This window comes from Athene cunicularia (assembly GCF_003259725.1).
Source record: "Athene cunicularia isolate RWA chromosome 7 unlocalized genomic scaffold, athCun1 chr7_part1, whole genome shotgun sequence".
Taxonomy (NCBI): Eukaryota; Metazoa; Chordata; class Aves; order Strigiformes; family Strigidae; genus Athene; species Athene cunicularia.
Window position 1 is genome coordinate 12,467,638 of NW_020799107.1, and position 13,164 is coordinate 12,480,801.

Below are 13,164 nucleotides of genomic sequence, written 5' to 3' on the forward strand. Positions count from 1 at the left end.
GACACTGCACCCATGCTGGGGCCACCAAGGCAGGGTGCACAATGGAGATGCCTGACTCACCCTATCACCAGAGGTGAAACAACCACCCATCCTCACCCCAACCCTGATGGTGTTTTTACAATGGCTGGCAGACTGCTGTGCCTGTGATGGGATGTGCCATGTGTCCATTTTCCTGTAGCTCCATGGTTACAGCATCTGTAAAGCGTAACAAAGTGCTTTTCCTCCTGCCGGGTAGGCATCGCGGGGCGCCTTCCCCGAAGGGGGCGAATGTGTCGCGTTTGGCTTCAGGAGCCAGCCTGTCTCGTCTTCCAGGTCTCCTCATCACTTGCCACACCGCCAAGATCCAACTGCCGGAGGGGTTTCGGAAAGAGATGGTGCGTTACCTGCGCTCTGTGCAGCTCCCGGATGGAGGCTGGGGCTTGTGAGTAGCAAAGGTGCTTCTTTTACTGGTGGCACCTCCAAGGTCCAGCACTTGGAGCTGCCGTCAAATCTGCACAGGCTTGGGGAGTGGGACTCAGCAACTGTGATACCACAGGGTGGTTTGACTCACATGTGTAGCGCTTCAGCTGCACCTTTTGTCACAGAGATGGCTGGAGCATCAAGCCTGGCTGCATCTGCTCTGTGTCTCTGTGTCCCAGAGCATCATGTATGAACAGGGTCATGCGGGGTCCCTGCATTAGCTGCGTCTCCCCTTTTCCACAGTCACCCCTGGCATCCCACTTCACCCTGACAAAGGCAACATTGTGCAGTGGGTTATGCCTTGCTAATGCCAGTAGCTGCCTCATGGTTATGCTGTCTGTGTGTGTGTGTGCTGACAGGCATGTGGAAGACAAATCGACGGTGTTTGGCACAGCACTCAACTATGTAGCCTTGAGGATCCTGGGGCTTGGACCAGACGACCCTGACATTGTGCGGGCCCGTGTCAACCTGCACAGCAAAGGTCAGTTCTGTTGTGCCCAGCACGGCAGCCATGGGTGAGAGGTCTGGCCCGACCCAAGGGCTACGTGGAGCATGGTGGGCTGCCAGGTAGCGGGGGATCTGTCCTCTTGATTGCCCTTGATGGCACCTGCATTTTCAGTTGGTGATGGGAAAGTGTGTTACATTTTTGTATGATTGCCCGCTTGCCCTTTTTTGGGCCATGTGTCCCAGCCTGAGTGGCATGTTCCCAAACATGGGGAGAAGTGGACCCTGCAGTGGGGAAGAAAGCAGGGAGCTGACATGGTTGTGTTACCTGAAAGCTGATATCATTCTCTGCAGGAGGTGCTGTGGGAATCCCTTCCTGGGGGAAGTTTTGGCTGGCCGTCCTGAACGTTTACAGCTGGGAGGGAATGAACACCCTTCTCCCAGAGATGTGGTATGTGCCGCCCTCAATGTGGAGGTAGGGGGTGTTGTCTATCCTGCCACCAGCCTCCACCCAGAGCTGTCCAGGGCACTGGTGTTTGCTGGGATAACTCCAGCTATGGTCTGGAACTCGGGATGCTCGGGCTGCTTGTCATCTGGGAGATCAGCAGCAAGGCCAGCCAGTAGCACCGAACCCTGGGCTGAAGGGAGATACTAGAGCTGAGCCCTGTTAGTTTTACCCATGGGGTCCCTGATACATCCATGTGCTCCCTGACTGCCACCAGTACCTTGTGGTCTTGTGGCCAGCCAGAACTGGGCCCTAGCAGTACGGGACATGTAAGGCTGCCAGCTCTAACCCTCACCCCTACCTTCTCTGATTACTCAGAGGGCCACCGAGTGTCAGAGGGGTGAAGTGTGTGATGTTTTCCCTGGGGAAAATCAGGGGCTGTACAGTACCAAGGATTGCTGGTGCTTTGTCAAATGCACTTAATTGTCAGTCTGGGCCTCTGCCTTCAAACTTACGTGGGGAGGAGAGGGGCCTCTGAATTGACTTCTCCTGTCCTTCTTCTCTGAGCTCAGGATCCTCCCTGCCCTGTGTCAGCTGGGGCAGGAGCAGTGTCTGCCAGCCCTGGTAGGGAGGGAGCAGCCCTGTTGGGGAGGGTCTGAGCAGGGCGAGGCTGTGGGGATATTACCTTATTTTCTCCTGCAGCTGTACCAGCAGCAGCAGGCCTAGTACAGGGGTAGGGAAAGGCACACCCTACCTGCAAGCATCCCCCTGTCAGCACGTCTCCCTGTGCTGTCTCTCCATGCTGCCCTTGGCCCTCCTTGTTCCACACAGTCATACCTGCTCTGTTGCAAACAGGCTGCTTCCTACGTGGTTCCCAGCCCACCCATCCCGGCTCTGGTGTCACTGCCGCCAGGTTTACCTCCCCATGAGCTACTGTTATGCCAGGCGCCTGTCAGCAGAAGAGGATGAGCTCATACGGAGCTTGCGGCAGGTAAAGAGCTGGCCCTGGTGGGGCTCCCTGATCACCTGCTGTGCCTGTTGTGTGCCTGTGGGCCAGCCTCTGGCTTGTGAAGTGACAGCTCTCATACCTGCACAGTCTCTCTGTCCAGGCAGCGGAGCCAGCTTCCAGCAGTAAGCTGCCTCTGAGTGCTTGCTCCCAGCTTGCCAGGCTTATACCCTTTGTTGTCTTGTGCCAGGAGTTGTATGTGCAAGACTACGCCAGCATAGACTGGCCAGCCCAGAGGAACAATGTGGCTGCCTGTGATGTGTACACCCCGCACAGCTGGCTGCTGGGGGCTGCCTATGGTGAGTGCAGTGTGGGCTGGGGCAGGAAGGCCCTTGTCATGTGAGCTGCTGGTGGTGGAAATGAAGCTGCTTTGTACCGTGGGGGCTCTTTAGGGTCTAACTGTCAGCTACCAGTGTGTGCCTTGGAGCTGGGATGGAAATGTGGACGGTGTGATCCTTGGGCTTCTCCTGCCCTGAGAGCATCAGGACCTTGTGCCCAGGTCCTCAGGCCACTCTGGGGCAGAGCAGATCCCGTGCTTTCCTCGAGGGGTCATCTGGCCACATGGGGTGGGTTTTTCACTGCATGTCCCTTTCTTCTGTAGCCATCATGAATGTGTACGAAGCCCACCACAACACTCATCTGCGGCAGCGAGCCATCACAGAGCTGTATGACCACATCAAAGCTGATGACAGATTCACCAAGTGCATCAGCATTGGGCCGGTAGGATGCTTGCTGTTGATGCTTTAAAAACCTCGCCCTTTGCTCTTTAGAGACCAGCTTGTGGCCCCACAGCCTTGTGCAATTGTAGCATGTAACCATAATCACCAGATCTTGCTCAAGCACAACTCCTGATGCTCAAGAGCTTAATGCTAACAGGGTGCAGAAGATGCAGAGGGCATGGGGACAGCTGTGGCCCTGGTGAGATGTACCTCTCCTTGTGGTCTAGGGAAATGATCTGAGGGGAAGCTCTGGAGTAATCTCATGGCATCTGCCCCACTAACTCAGCTATGCTGAGTGATGCCACAGGTAGAGCTCTTGGGATCAAGCCCAGGACCACCTCTGGATGGTTTTTGTGCTGGCTGGGAGGGATTCTCTGGGCCTGGGAGAAGCTGTATCCAGAGCAGTGACTGTGCTGCTTTGGGCAGATTTCCAAGACGATCAATATGCTGGTTCGCTGGTTTGTGGATGGGGAGAACTCCTCGGCTTTTCAGGAGCATGTTTCCAGGATCCCTGACTATCTCTGGTAAGGGCTGAGCGTGGATCACCTGGCACAGCATAGGGGTCTGGTCACTATGGTGTGAGCTCTTGACCCCCTTCCTGGCACCCTCGCTGTCCCTGTGCTGCAGCACTGTGCTCTCTTCTCCCACAGGCTGGGCCTCGACGGCATGAAGATGCAGGTAAAGTGCTGTAGGAGTTCATCTGTGACTGAGAGGGACCCTGGCAGTCCAGAGCAGCCCATGAAATAACAGGATAGCTTGTTCACCCTGGGCCTGAGCTCCTGGCATCTTGCATTTGGTGCCTGGTGGCCTTGTCTGTCTCACTGCCTCTTCCCCTGGCCATGCCAGGAGCGAGTAGCATCCATTCTGCTAGTTGGCCTCTCTGTGGCTGTGAGCTAAGGGGGTAGCTCTAGGCCTCCATTTCCTTCATCCCCAGGGTTCCTGGGAGAAGGGCAGGAGAAAGGCAAGCCCCTGGTACTGCATGTGGACTGAGCTGTGCTTCTTTTATAGCTATTGTGTCCCTCTGCTCCTCATTGCTAGCTACCTCACCTGTCCCAGCTGTTCACAGAGCAGGCTGAAGCAGCTGTCTCATTTCCTATTCCCCTGCTGTCCTTGAGCTGCATCTGTCCCCTGTGTGCCAGCACATCAGCTATGATGCTGGGTGATGTAAAACAAGATGCAGGGAGGAGGGAGCTGGTGGGGGTAATTGCAGGGGGGATATGCTGTCCCCACATACTCACAGCTCAGTCAGGCTGCCGCCAGCGTCTTCCCCTCACTGTCTCCTTTCTTCCAGGGCACAAATGGATCGCAGCTCTGGGATACTGCTTTTGCCATCCAAGCCTTCTTGGAGGTAATGTACCCCTCAGTGCTACTGGCTGCCTTAGGAAAACAGTCTCTCCTGGTGTGTCCCTGAATTACCAGCAGCTCCTGCTGTGCATCCCCCCAGACCTCGGCTATGCCAGTTCTGGCGTTGCATTGTAGGACTGAGCTGGGCAAACGCACATCTGCTCTGAGCCTGCCTCAGCCATGGTAGGCAGGAAGCCCAGCACAGCTGCTACAGCCCATCTTTGCCAGCTGCTTTTGAAGCAGGAGGTCACAGCGCCAGCTGAGTGAGTGTGTCTTGTGGTAAAACCCTGCTGCAGTCTTGTAGTAAAACCCTGGCCCTTCCTCCTTGGCCCCAGAGCGTTGCCGTTTGGCAGGGACAGTGTGCAGGTCTCCTGCTTCCCTGCAGTGGGGCGGGGACAGCTACGGAGGGCAGGCTTTCTTGGGGGGTGGTGTGATTGCTCTGGTAGGTCCCTAACTTGGTCATGCAAATATCTCTCAGTGATGCAGCAACAGTTGTTGGTTCAGCTCTCACTGCAGAGGTTTTTAAGTGAAACAATAAACCAGGTATGAATGCAAACCTACAGAAGGGGCTATGTGAAGGGTCAGGCATTAATGGCACCAAGATCAGCAGGTTAGCAAGGTCCCAGCACATCCTCTTCTTGAGGGGCACATTTGTTGGCCACAAGTTTTTGCTGACTGTGCACCTCTGTTTCTAGGCAGAAGCCCAGAAGATGCCTGAATTCACATCCTGCCTCCAAAATGCCCATGAGTTCCTCCAATTCACCCAGGTGAGTGCAGCAAGTTGGTGGTGTTTCTCATGCTGGCTGTGTAGACTTGTCTGCTTCTCAGAGCCCTGTTGGGTGCATCTCTTGCCTTCTGAAGAGCTCTTCTGAAGGGCTGGACTAGCAAAGTCCTAGGGACAGCCTCCTGTTTTCTGCTCCCTGTTGCTGGGAGCCATCTTTTCAGCTTGGAGAGTACCTTGGCCACACCTAGGGATGCCTGGGCTAAGAGATGCTGGAAAGCTGAGAGCTTAGGCTTCTTTGCCCTTCATCCTATCTGTTGCATGGCCAGACTCCTTGGCTACTGACTGCGTGAGCTCAGCTCAGGCTGGCCAGGCCAGTGGCTCAAGTTCACCGGTCACTGTCACCAGCAGCTTGATGAAGATGCTCTCATAGTTCTTGCTCATGGCGCTGCCAATGGGAGCGTGGAAAGCAGCTGGCTCCCTGGCAGGAAAGCGCCCAAAGAGGGGACTTGAGCAACACTTGCTGAAACCAGGCCAAAATGTGATTTCTCTTCAGCGCTCCCTGCTCCAGAGCTGACCTCTTTCCCTGTCTGCCTCCCTTAGTAAAAGATAGGTGGTGCACAGTCACACACAGTTCTGCATCTATGACTGTTTCAGCCCATGGTCCTGCAGCCAGGCACCTCCAGCCTGCCCTCGCTTGTTTCTTGTCTTCTGCAGATACCAGAGAACCCACCTGACTACCAGAAATATTATCGCCATATGAACAAGGTACGATGGCTGAAACTGGTCTCTGGAAGACACATGAACAGGGAAGGGATTTGGGCAGAGGGGTTGGTAATGAGGGGCAGCGCCTCCTCCCTTACAAGAACAGAACATGTCAGGGGAGGGTGCTGAGCCCTCCTGACCCCTTTCCAGGGTGGCTTCCCCTTCAGCACCCGAGACTGCGGCTGGATCGTGGCAGACTGCACAGCAGAGGGGCTGAAGTCAGTTATGCTGCTGCAGGAGAAGTGCCCCTTCATAGCCAAGCTTGTCCCCCCTGAGCGCCTCTTTGATGCTGTCAATGTGGTAAGTACCGCAAAGATTAGGGCCAAGGGAAATGCAGGCAGCTAAACCAAGCTAAAATAAGAGAAGTCAAGGCTTGATGAGTTTTATATCTGGTATTACTAAACTACTACAAGGCCTGTGGCCTGGGATGGCAACATCATATTTACTGTGATAGGGAGCTATGTGTGTAACCTAATGTGATGGGCCATGTCTGGACCTTCCTGTCAGTGTGGTTTGGGACGTGGGTTGTCTACCAGCCCTATGGGCTGGTGGGTCTGACTTTGGCCTCACACTTGGCTTGGGGCCAGACTGGGGTGTTGCTGCCCACGAGCCAGGCCCAGCTGCTCTCTTTGCTTGTCTGGGCAGTTGCTGAGCATGAGGAACTCGGATGGAGGCTTTGCCACATACGAAACCAAGCGAGGAGGCCGCTTACTGGAGCTGCTGAACCCCTCAGAGGTGTTTGGTAAGGGGAACTGTGTGGGATTGGTCATCCTGTCTGTTGTGAAGGAACACAGTGGTCTGTGCTTGGTGGGATGAGGTGCCTTGGGTCCAAGGGAGAGGTGGGCAGTGTGTGTTTTGGGGCTCCCCAGCAGAGAGGCTGATGCACTGATACCCTTCACCTGCTGGCAGGTGACATCATGATTGACTACACCTACGTGGAGTGCACCTCGGCTGTCATGCAGGCACTGAGACATTTCCACGATGAGTTCCCTGAGCACAGGGCCACAGAGATCAGGTGAGGTGCTGAGATGAGAGTCAGGTAGGGGAAGAGACAAGCTGCAGACAGCCCATGGCCTCTGTTGGCACTCTGTTGCTGAGCCTTGGCATGGTTCTTGCCTGGACCTCTGCACTGGCATGGAATAGCCCCTGCAGTGGCCCTTGGTATGTGCACAAGGATGCTGGCGACTTCTTCAAACCAGAGCCCCCTGCAAGAGGCTGAGGCCCAGCCTCTCTCATGGAGCAGGGCATAGGCTGTTTGGGATCAGGTTGGGGGAAATTGGTGGAGATCTGCCTGCCTCTTGATGTAGCAGTTGTCTTGATCTTGCAGCCAGCTGTAGGCTGGGTCCCCTGTTTGTGTGCTAGCATGAGGCAGAAAGAACAACTGGTGCAGGATTTCACTTGAGATCCTGAGCAACATGGCTGCCTGTCTGCATGCTCTTGTCTCTTGAGCCCTCTAATAATGGGACCCATCGGAGGGACTGAGGGATGCCCCTGATGAAGCAGCTACTGAGTTTGAACTGCTTCTGAATTGGGTGTCTTTTTCGTGACCAGGGAGACTCTGCAGAAGGGTCTGGATTTCTGTTGCAAGCAGCAGCGAGCTGATGGGTCATGGGAAGGGTAAGTAGTTTTCCTGGTGCCCAGCTTTCCTGGCTGTCCCAGTATGAGAGGGACCATGATGGCAAACATTCCTGGTTGGCAGGATCTGTGGGAAGGACAAGTAGGGGCTGGTCCTCCTAGCTTTCCTCTCCTTTCCTCTCCAGCACAGGCTGAGCATGCATCTCGTGCATTGCACAAGACTGGGACAAGCCCTGGGGCGAGGGTGTCCCCAGCTCCTCTGGTTCCAGAGTGGCTGCTGAGCCGGAGTGAGCTGGGAGCAGGTGCTGGTGGGACTGGGCATGTTTGCGCCATAGGGGAAGGCAGGCTGCAGCTCTGTGCCTAGCCGTGCTCTTGGTGTGAACATGGCCATGTCACTGCCTACCTTTACCCTTGACAGTACTGCTCTTCCCTTCCTTCTAGGAGCTGGGGGGTTTGTTTCACCTATGGCACCTGGTTTGGTCTGGAGGCATTTGCCAGTATGCAGCACACATACCGCAACGGGTGAGAAGGGGCTGTCTGCTTCCCCTGCCCCTCCCTCTCTCTTGGGCTGGGGCAAGGCTCTGTGGTGGGGCTGGGTGGATGCCCTGGCTGCAGATGCGCTTTTCTGCCCCAGGTACTGCTCTTCCCAAATCCTGTGCCTGTAGTATGACCAGGGCACTCCCTGCCTGAGCCTTGAGCTCTGGGGGCAGCCCCAGCTGTGGGCAGGGCAGAGCACAGCAGCTGGGGAATGTGGGCGTGCAAACGTTCCTTTTCCCTGGCCCTGTCTGATTCTCTGCCCCATCCTTGCAGGTCTGCACGCCAGGAGGTGGCCCAGGCCTGCCAGTTCCTCCTCTCCAAGCAGATGGCAGATGGTGGGTGGGGAGAGAACTTTGAGTCATGTGAGCAGCGCACATACGTGCAGAGTGACACGTCACAGATCCACAACACGTGTTGGGCCCTTCTAGGGCTCATGGCTGTCAGGTAGGAGCAGCCCCCACCTCTTCAGGCATCACCTGGCCCTGAGTGTTCAGTGAGTTAGGACACACAGGCTGGGTGGTGTGGCAGGGCTGGCATGGGCCCTGGGCCTGGCTGGTGTGGGCCATGCACCCAACTGTGTTTGTGACCTTGTTGGTCACAAGCCTCCTGCAAGGCCAGCGAGGCTCCTAACACCAGGCAGGGAGGAGCCAGTGCAAAGCAAAGTCTGGATCATAACCATAGGCCTCCAGGCTGGGAAAATGTTGCTGTGTTCATGTCTGGTGTCCTAGGGTTGTGAGGGGCCCTCCCAAAGCACCCAGCATGCCTGGGACAAGCTCGGAGCAGCCAGGAGGTGGTTGAGTTCCTGATGTGCATGGATGGGGGTTTGCAGACAATTTGGAGAAGAGTGCTTACATCTCCCTTGTGCTTGGCAGGTACCCTGACACGGACGTGCTGGAAAAGGGCATTAAAGTGTTGATCGATAAGCAGCTGCCCAATGGGGACTGGCCTCAGGTACATCTTTCCTCTGGTCGTTCCAAGGGGTTCCCTGGTGTTGCAGCTCTCTTGAGCGTTGTGGAGGCATTGCAGTGGTGTGCTTTCTCTTACCTGGAAGGAAAGCCATGTGTGGGTTTTGTTGGGGGCCTTCAGGAAGGCAATGAGCTCAGCACCACATCCTGGACACTGTGGTCCACTGTCACCCATCCCATCTTGCTCTCTGTCTCTTTCACAGGAGAATATTGCTGGGGTATTCAACAAGTCCTGTGCCATCAGTTACACTGCGTACCGCAATGTCTTCCCCATCTGGACGCTGGGGCGTTTCTGCCGGCTGCATCCCAACAGCCCTCTTGCAGGGAAGCTGCAATCCGGAACCTTGGCTGGGGCAGGGAGGACCACACAGGAGGTGGCCCAGGCCAGCACCCATGCCGCGGCCTCTGACCAGTCCTAGGTAGTGGCGGCTGCACGGGGCCACAGTGGTGTTTGCTCTGTAGGGTATCTCGGTGCTGATCTTAACACGTGGACTACTGCCTCTGCTAGGGGGAAGTGCTGCTGCGGTGCTGCAGAGTCTCTGCTTTCTGTTGAACCTTTTCTAATGATTCACTTTCGTAGGTTTTTTTCCAGGTATATCCTCCCTCAGGGAACAGGGAGTGAAGTGCCTTTTCAGACCAGTTTGGTGATCTGAGAAGAGAAAGCTGCCAAGCTATGTTGTACTATGCATCTAGACAGGCTTTCTTTTCCTGGGTAGAGCAAGGCTGCCTTTACCTTCCCATTTTGCTGTCCAGGTTGGCTGGCCGCAGCAGGAGCAGGGGATCTTGAGCCTCCCCTGTGCCCAGCGTGGTGATGGGCTGCGCTGCCCAATCCCTGCTGAGCTGGCCTCTGTGCTGGGAGGGGAAGGGCACCTGTCCTCCCCCTGACACATGGGGAAGAGGAGCGCTTCACTCACTTTTCTTACCCTTCTGTCCCCCAGCTGGTGGCACCTGGCTGCCCAGAATCTCACAGGTGAAGTCACCAGCATCATTCCCACTTTGAAAAAGGGGAAACTGAAGCAGAAAGTGCTGAGGTGGTGACTGTCAGGGCACAGCCTGAGTCCCTGGTTTCTAGCCTTCTCCCAGCATAGCAGGTGCCTCTGGTTCAGATGGTGCAGTTGTGCATTCGCATTTCGTTGTCAGAGTTGGAAGTCACATCGACTGACAGGTTAATAAATTGCTAATGGTCTTGCAATTGGAGCTTAACTGTGTGTTAGTCTCCTTATGTCTGCCCCAGTGTGTGTCCCAAGTGAGGGTGAGCTTGCACAGCAGTGTCCTGTAACCCAGCTTGGGTCATCTGTCCCCCGTGGTGTGGGCACCACCTCCACCGATAAGCAGGGCATGCTTGGAGCCTGTGCTGCTCTGCCCTCCTCCCAGGCCTCTGAGCACAGAAAACTATAATGAAGAAAGCAGCTGACTGCAGGGGAATGGTCACTTCCCTCCACTTGCTGCTGACACTCCTATGAACGAGCCCAGTGTGCAGTTGGCTGCACTCTCTTGGACTTGTTGACCACTAGGACCCCCAGTCCATTTTTGCAAAGCTGTTCCCTAGTCCCCTGGCCAGCTGGCTGGCCTGGGCCACTGCATGGAATTATTCCATCCTAGGGGCAAAATACTGTATTTGTCTGGTCTAAGTTCATGGAAGAACCATAGACCCATGGACCTTCAACTCATTTCTCCAGCCTCTGAGAAGCAGCTCCACTCTGGACCGTATCCTCTGCCTGCCCAGACTGGTAGGGGTCTGCAGGCTGGCTGAGCGTGCGCCTCATCCCCTCGCCTGGGCTGTTAGCTAGAAAAGCTTACTTAAGCAAACAGCTTGGGCTCTTCTGACAGCCCTGTTTGCCTTTTCCAAATTCTGGATTCTTTTACTCTGTGATACTACTCTGCACTTAAAGCACCTCCATATTCTCCATTACAGGCAGGAAGAGGGTTTTGTTGTTGGTTTCGTTTTAAGTCAGTGTGTTGGAACTTGACAAAAACTGTCCACATACTGCAAGTTGTTTTTTTTTCCTTTATAGTATACTGTTTCTTGATACCCACTGCTCCAAGACGCATGGTGTCTTTCAGGAGCACTGCAAAGAAGTTGTTTAATCACTGAAATCCCATTTTCATTATAAATATTTTGGTTGGCAAGGGGTCAAAGATTTGGGATGTCGGGTACCAGTTAGTTGTTTCCATCTTCGCACAAGCTCAGGAGCAGGGAATGGTGGTGGCTAAGCTTTCTTCCAGCTGAAACTGAATTGATTAAAGTATCATGCCGTCATGTGTCTTGAGAGGATGTGGCTGTTTGGACTTCCACCTATGTTTTGGCTTGAGAACATATTTCTCTTTAACCAAACAAAACTAGGGTTGCCTTGCAAATTCTATAGCCATAAACTGCTGAATGTAATTTATTTTCTCTTTTCCATTGGGAACTCCACTTTCCTTCAGTTTCAGGGCAGGAAAGTGTTTGCTTTGCAGTGGGAGGGTTGTGGTGAGTAGCAAAGCAGAGATACAGGGCAGAAAATAGGTCCTCTCTAAGGGTGGAAGAAACCTGTTAGCTTGGGGTTTCGGGCTGAACTTTGTTTTTTTGTGTTTCTGAGAGGCAAAAAGGGGGTTCATAGAATATCTCAAGTTGAAAGGGACCCATAAAGATCATCAAGTCCACCTCCCTGCTCCTCATAGCACTACCTAAAACTCAACCATATGACTAAGACCATCATCCAGACACTTCTTGAACTCGACCAGCTGATGAATCCCACTGAGCCTTGTAGACTTATGTGCATCCAGCTGGAGCAGCAAATCTCAAACACGTTCAGAACTGTCTGAGAGTTTATCATCCCCCAAGTCACATTCTTGTGACAGAGCACTCCAGGGTTCCCAGGGTCCATCAACCCCACCTTAAGAACACCTTGTGCAAAGTTGCTATCTTGCCTTTCATCTTAAAAAAAAAAAAAACAACCAAAACCAAAAACAACAAAAAAGAGCTACATTTGAATGTTCATTGATTTCTTCCTTTTTTGTTTATGCCAGCCATAGCTGGTGTGATATGTTTCTCTTGCACTTTTTTCACCTATTATCACAGGCTGAGAAAATTTGTAAGATTAATGTCCTGGGAGAACTCAGTAAAAGAAAAGTGGAGTGGATTTGTGCTTAAATTTTTAGCCCCCCTCTCCCCCAGTATTATTTTCTTGTGTGTAAATTTTGGGGTAGTCATCTAGTCCTCTGCTGGGAGAGGAGGTCAGGAGAGAGCTCAAGTCCCATTCTACCCTTGCAGAGGTCAGCGAGAGGGAAATGCTCCTTTCCCTGGCCTGGGTTATTACAGAGGAAAGGAGTGGGGCTGAGGCTCTTTGGGTGCTCAGATGGGGTTGGGTGGTGCCCAGAGAGGGAACCAGAGAGAGAATACAGCAAATGAAGGCAAGGCAGAGGTCTCTCTTGGAGCAGCATCCACTCACACACAGAACACTAAGAACAGGGTTCATCTACACAGGTTCTGTCTACAATACGGCTGCCAACACCACATCCATTTGCCTCAGACTTCCTGCACAGTCCGTGCAATCAAGCCTGGCTTGACACATCCTAGGGAAGGCTTATTAGGCAAGATCAACCATGCCCTAAACCACACTCCTCAAACAAATGAACTTCTGTAGACTATAGTGGGATCCAGGGTACCTTCTTCAGGTGGAGACACGTACTCATAGCTGCGATGATTTCTACCATGAATGCCAGCAAGGAAGCCCATGTCCGACACTGTACTGGTAGAGAACAGCAGGAGACTGGTCCTGAGGGTGTGTGTTCTCTCACTGATGCTGAGCAGAAAGCTGACACATTATGCTCTCCCAGGATGCAGGAAACAGATCACAGCCTAAATAATAGCAATAATGAGCGCCTAGCTGTTGTTCCTAAGAAGAAGGAATCATCCAGTCATCTGCAGGGGAAGGTAAACAACTTTGCCACATTCAGACACTTTAACACAGAGGAGTCCCTCGGAACCCTGCAGGCTGAATTAGCAATACAAAGGCAGTTACTGCCTCTATCAGGGGAAGCCACATAACAGGTTGTGCTCCTTTTCCAGCAAGACATTCTGCAATTTTTGACTAGGTACTGCTCCAATTAGCTTTTGGGTTCTTGCTGGATGAAATGGACAGTGTGGTCAGAATTGGAAGGACGTCACTTGAATTAACTTTAAATGGATCAAATTTGTATTT

The 13,164-nt window shown here is 53.6% G+C and overlaps 1 protein-coding gene across 1 annotated transcript in view; it reads left to right on the forward strand.

The window, feature by feature from the left end:
- The window catches only part of LSS (lanosterol synthase), a 10,865-nt gene extending 682 nt beyond the window's left edge, over positions 1-10,183 (forward strand). The window contains exons 2-21 of the mRNA XM_026852427.1: positions 179-231; positions 313-421; positions 819-940; positions 1,258-1,354; positions 2,204-2,339; positions 2,545-2,653; positions 2,956-3,074; positions 3,500-3,597; positions 3,724-3,751; positions 4,365-4,421; positions 5,113-5,184; positions 5,856-5,906; positions 6,054-6,203; positions 6,549-6,645; positions 6,813-6,918; positions 7,455-7,520; positions 7,920-8,000; positions 8,289-8,459; positions 8,888-8,966; positions 9,184-10,183. Of these exons, the coding sequence (XP_026708228.1) occupies positions 179-231; positions 313-421; positions 819-940; positions 1,258-1,354; positions 2,204-2,339; positions 2,545-2,653; positions 2,956-3,074; positions 3,500-3,597; positions 3,724-3,751; positions 4,365-4,421; positions 5,113-5,184; positions 5,856-5,906; positions 6,054-6,203; positions 6,549-6,645; positions 6,813-6,918; positions 7,455-7,520; positions 7,920-8,000; positions 8,289-8,459; positions 8,888-8,966; positions 9,184-9,399 (2,017 nt within the window). The 3' untranslated portion in view covers positions 9,400-10,183. The remainder of the gene's footprint in view (positions 1-178; positions 232-312; positions 422-818; positions 941-1,257; positions 1,355-2,203; positions 2,340-2,544; positions 2,654-2,955; positions 3,075-3,499; positions 3,598-3,723; positions 3,752-4,364; positions 4,422-5,112; positions 5,185-5,855; positions 5,907-6,053; positions 6,204-6,548; positions 6,646-6,812; positions 6,919-7,454; positions 7,521-7,919; positions 8,001-8,288; positions 8,460-8,887; positions 8,967-9,183) is intronic.
- The last annotated feature ends 2,981 nt before the right edge of the window (positions 10,184-13,164 follow it).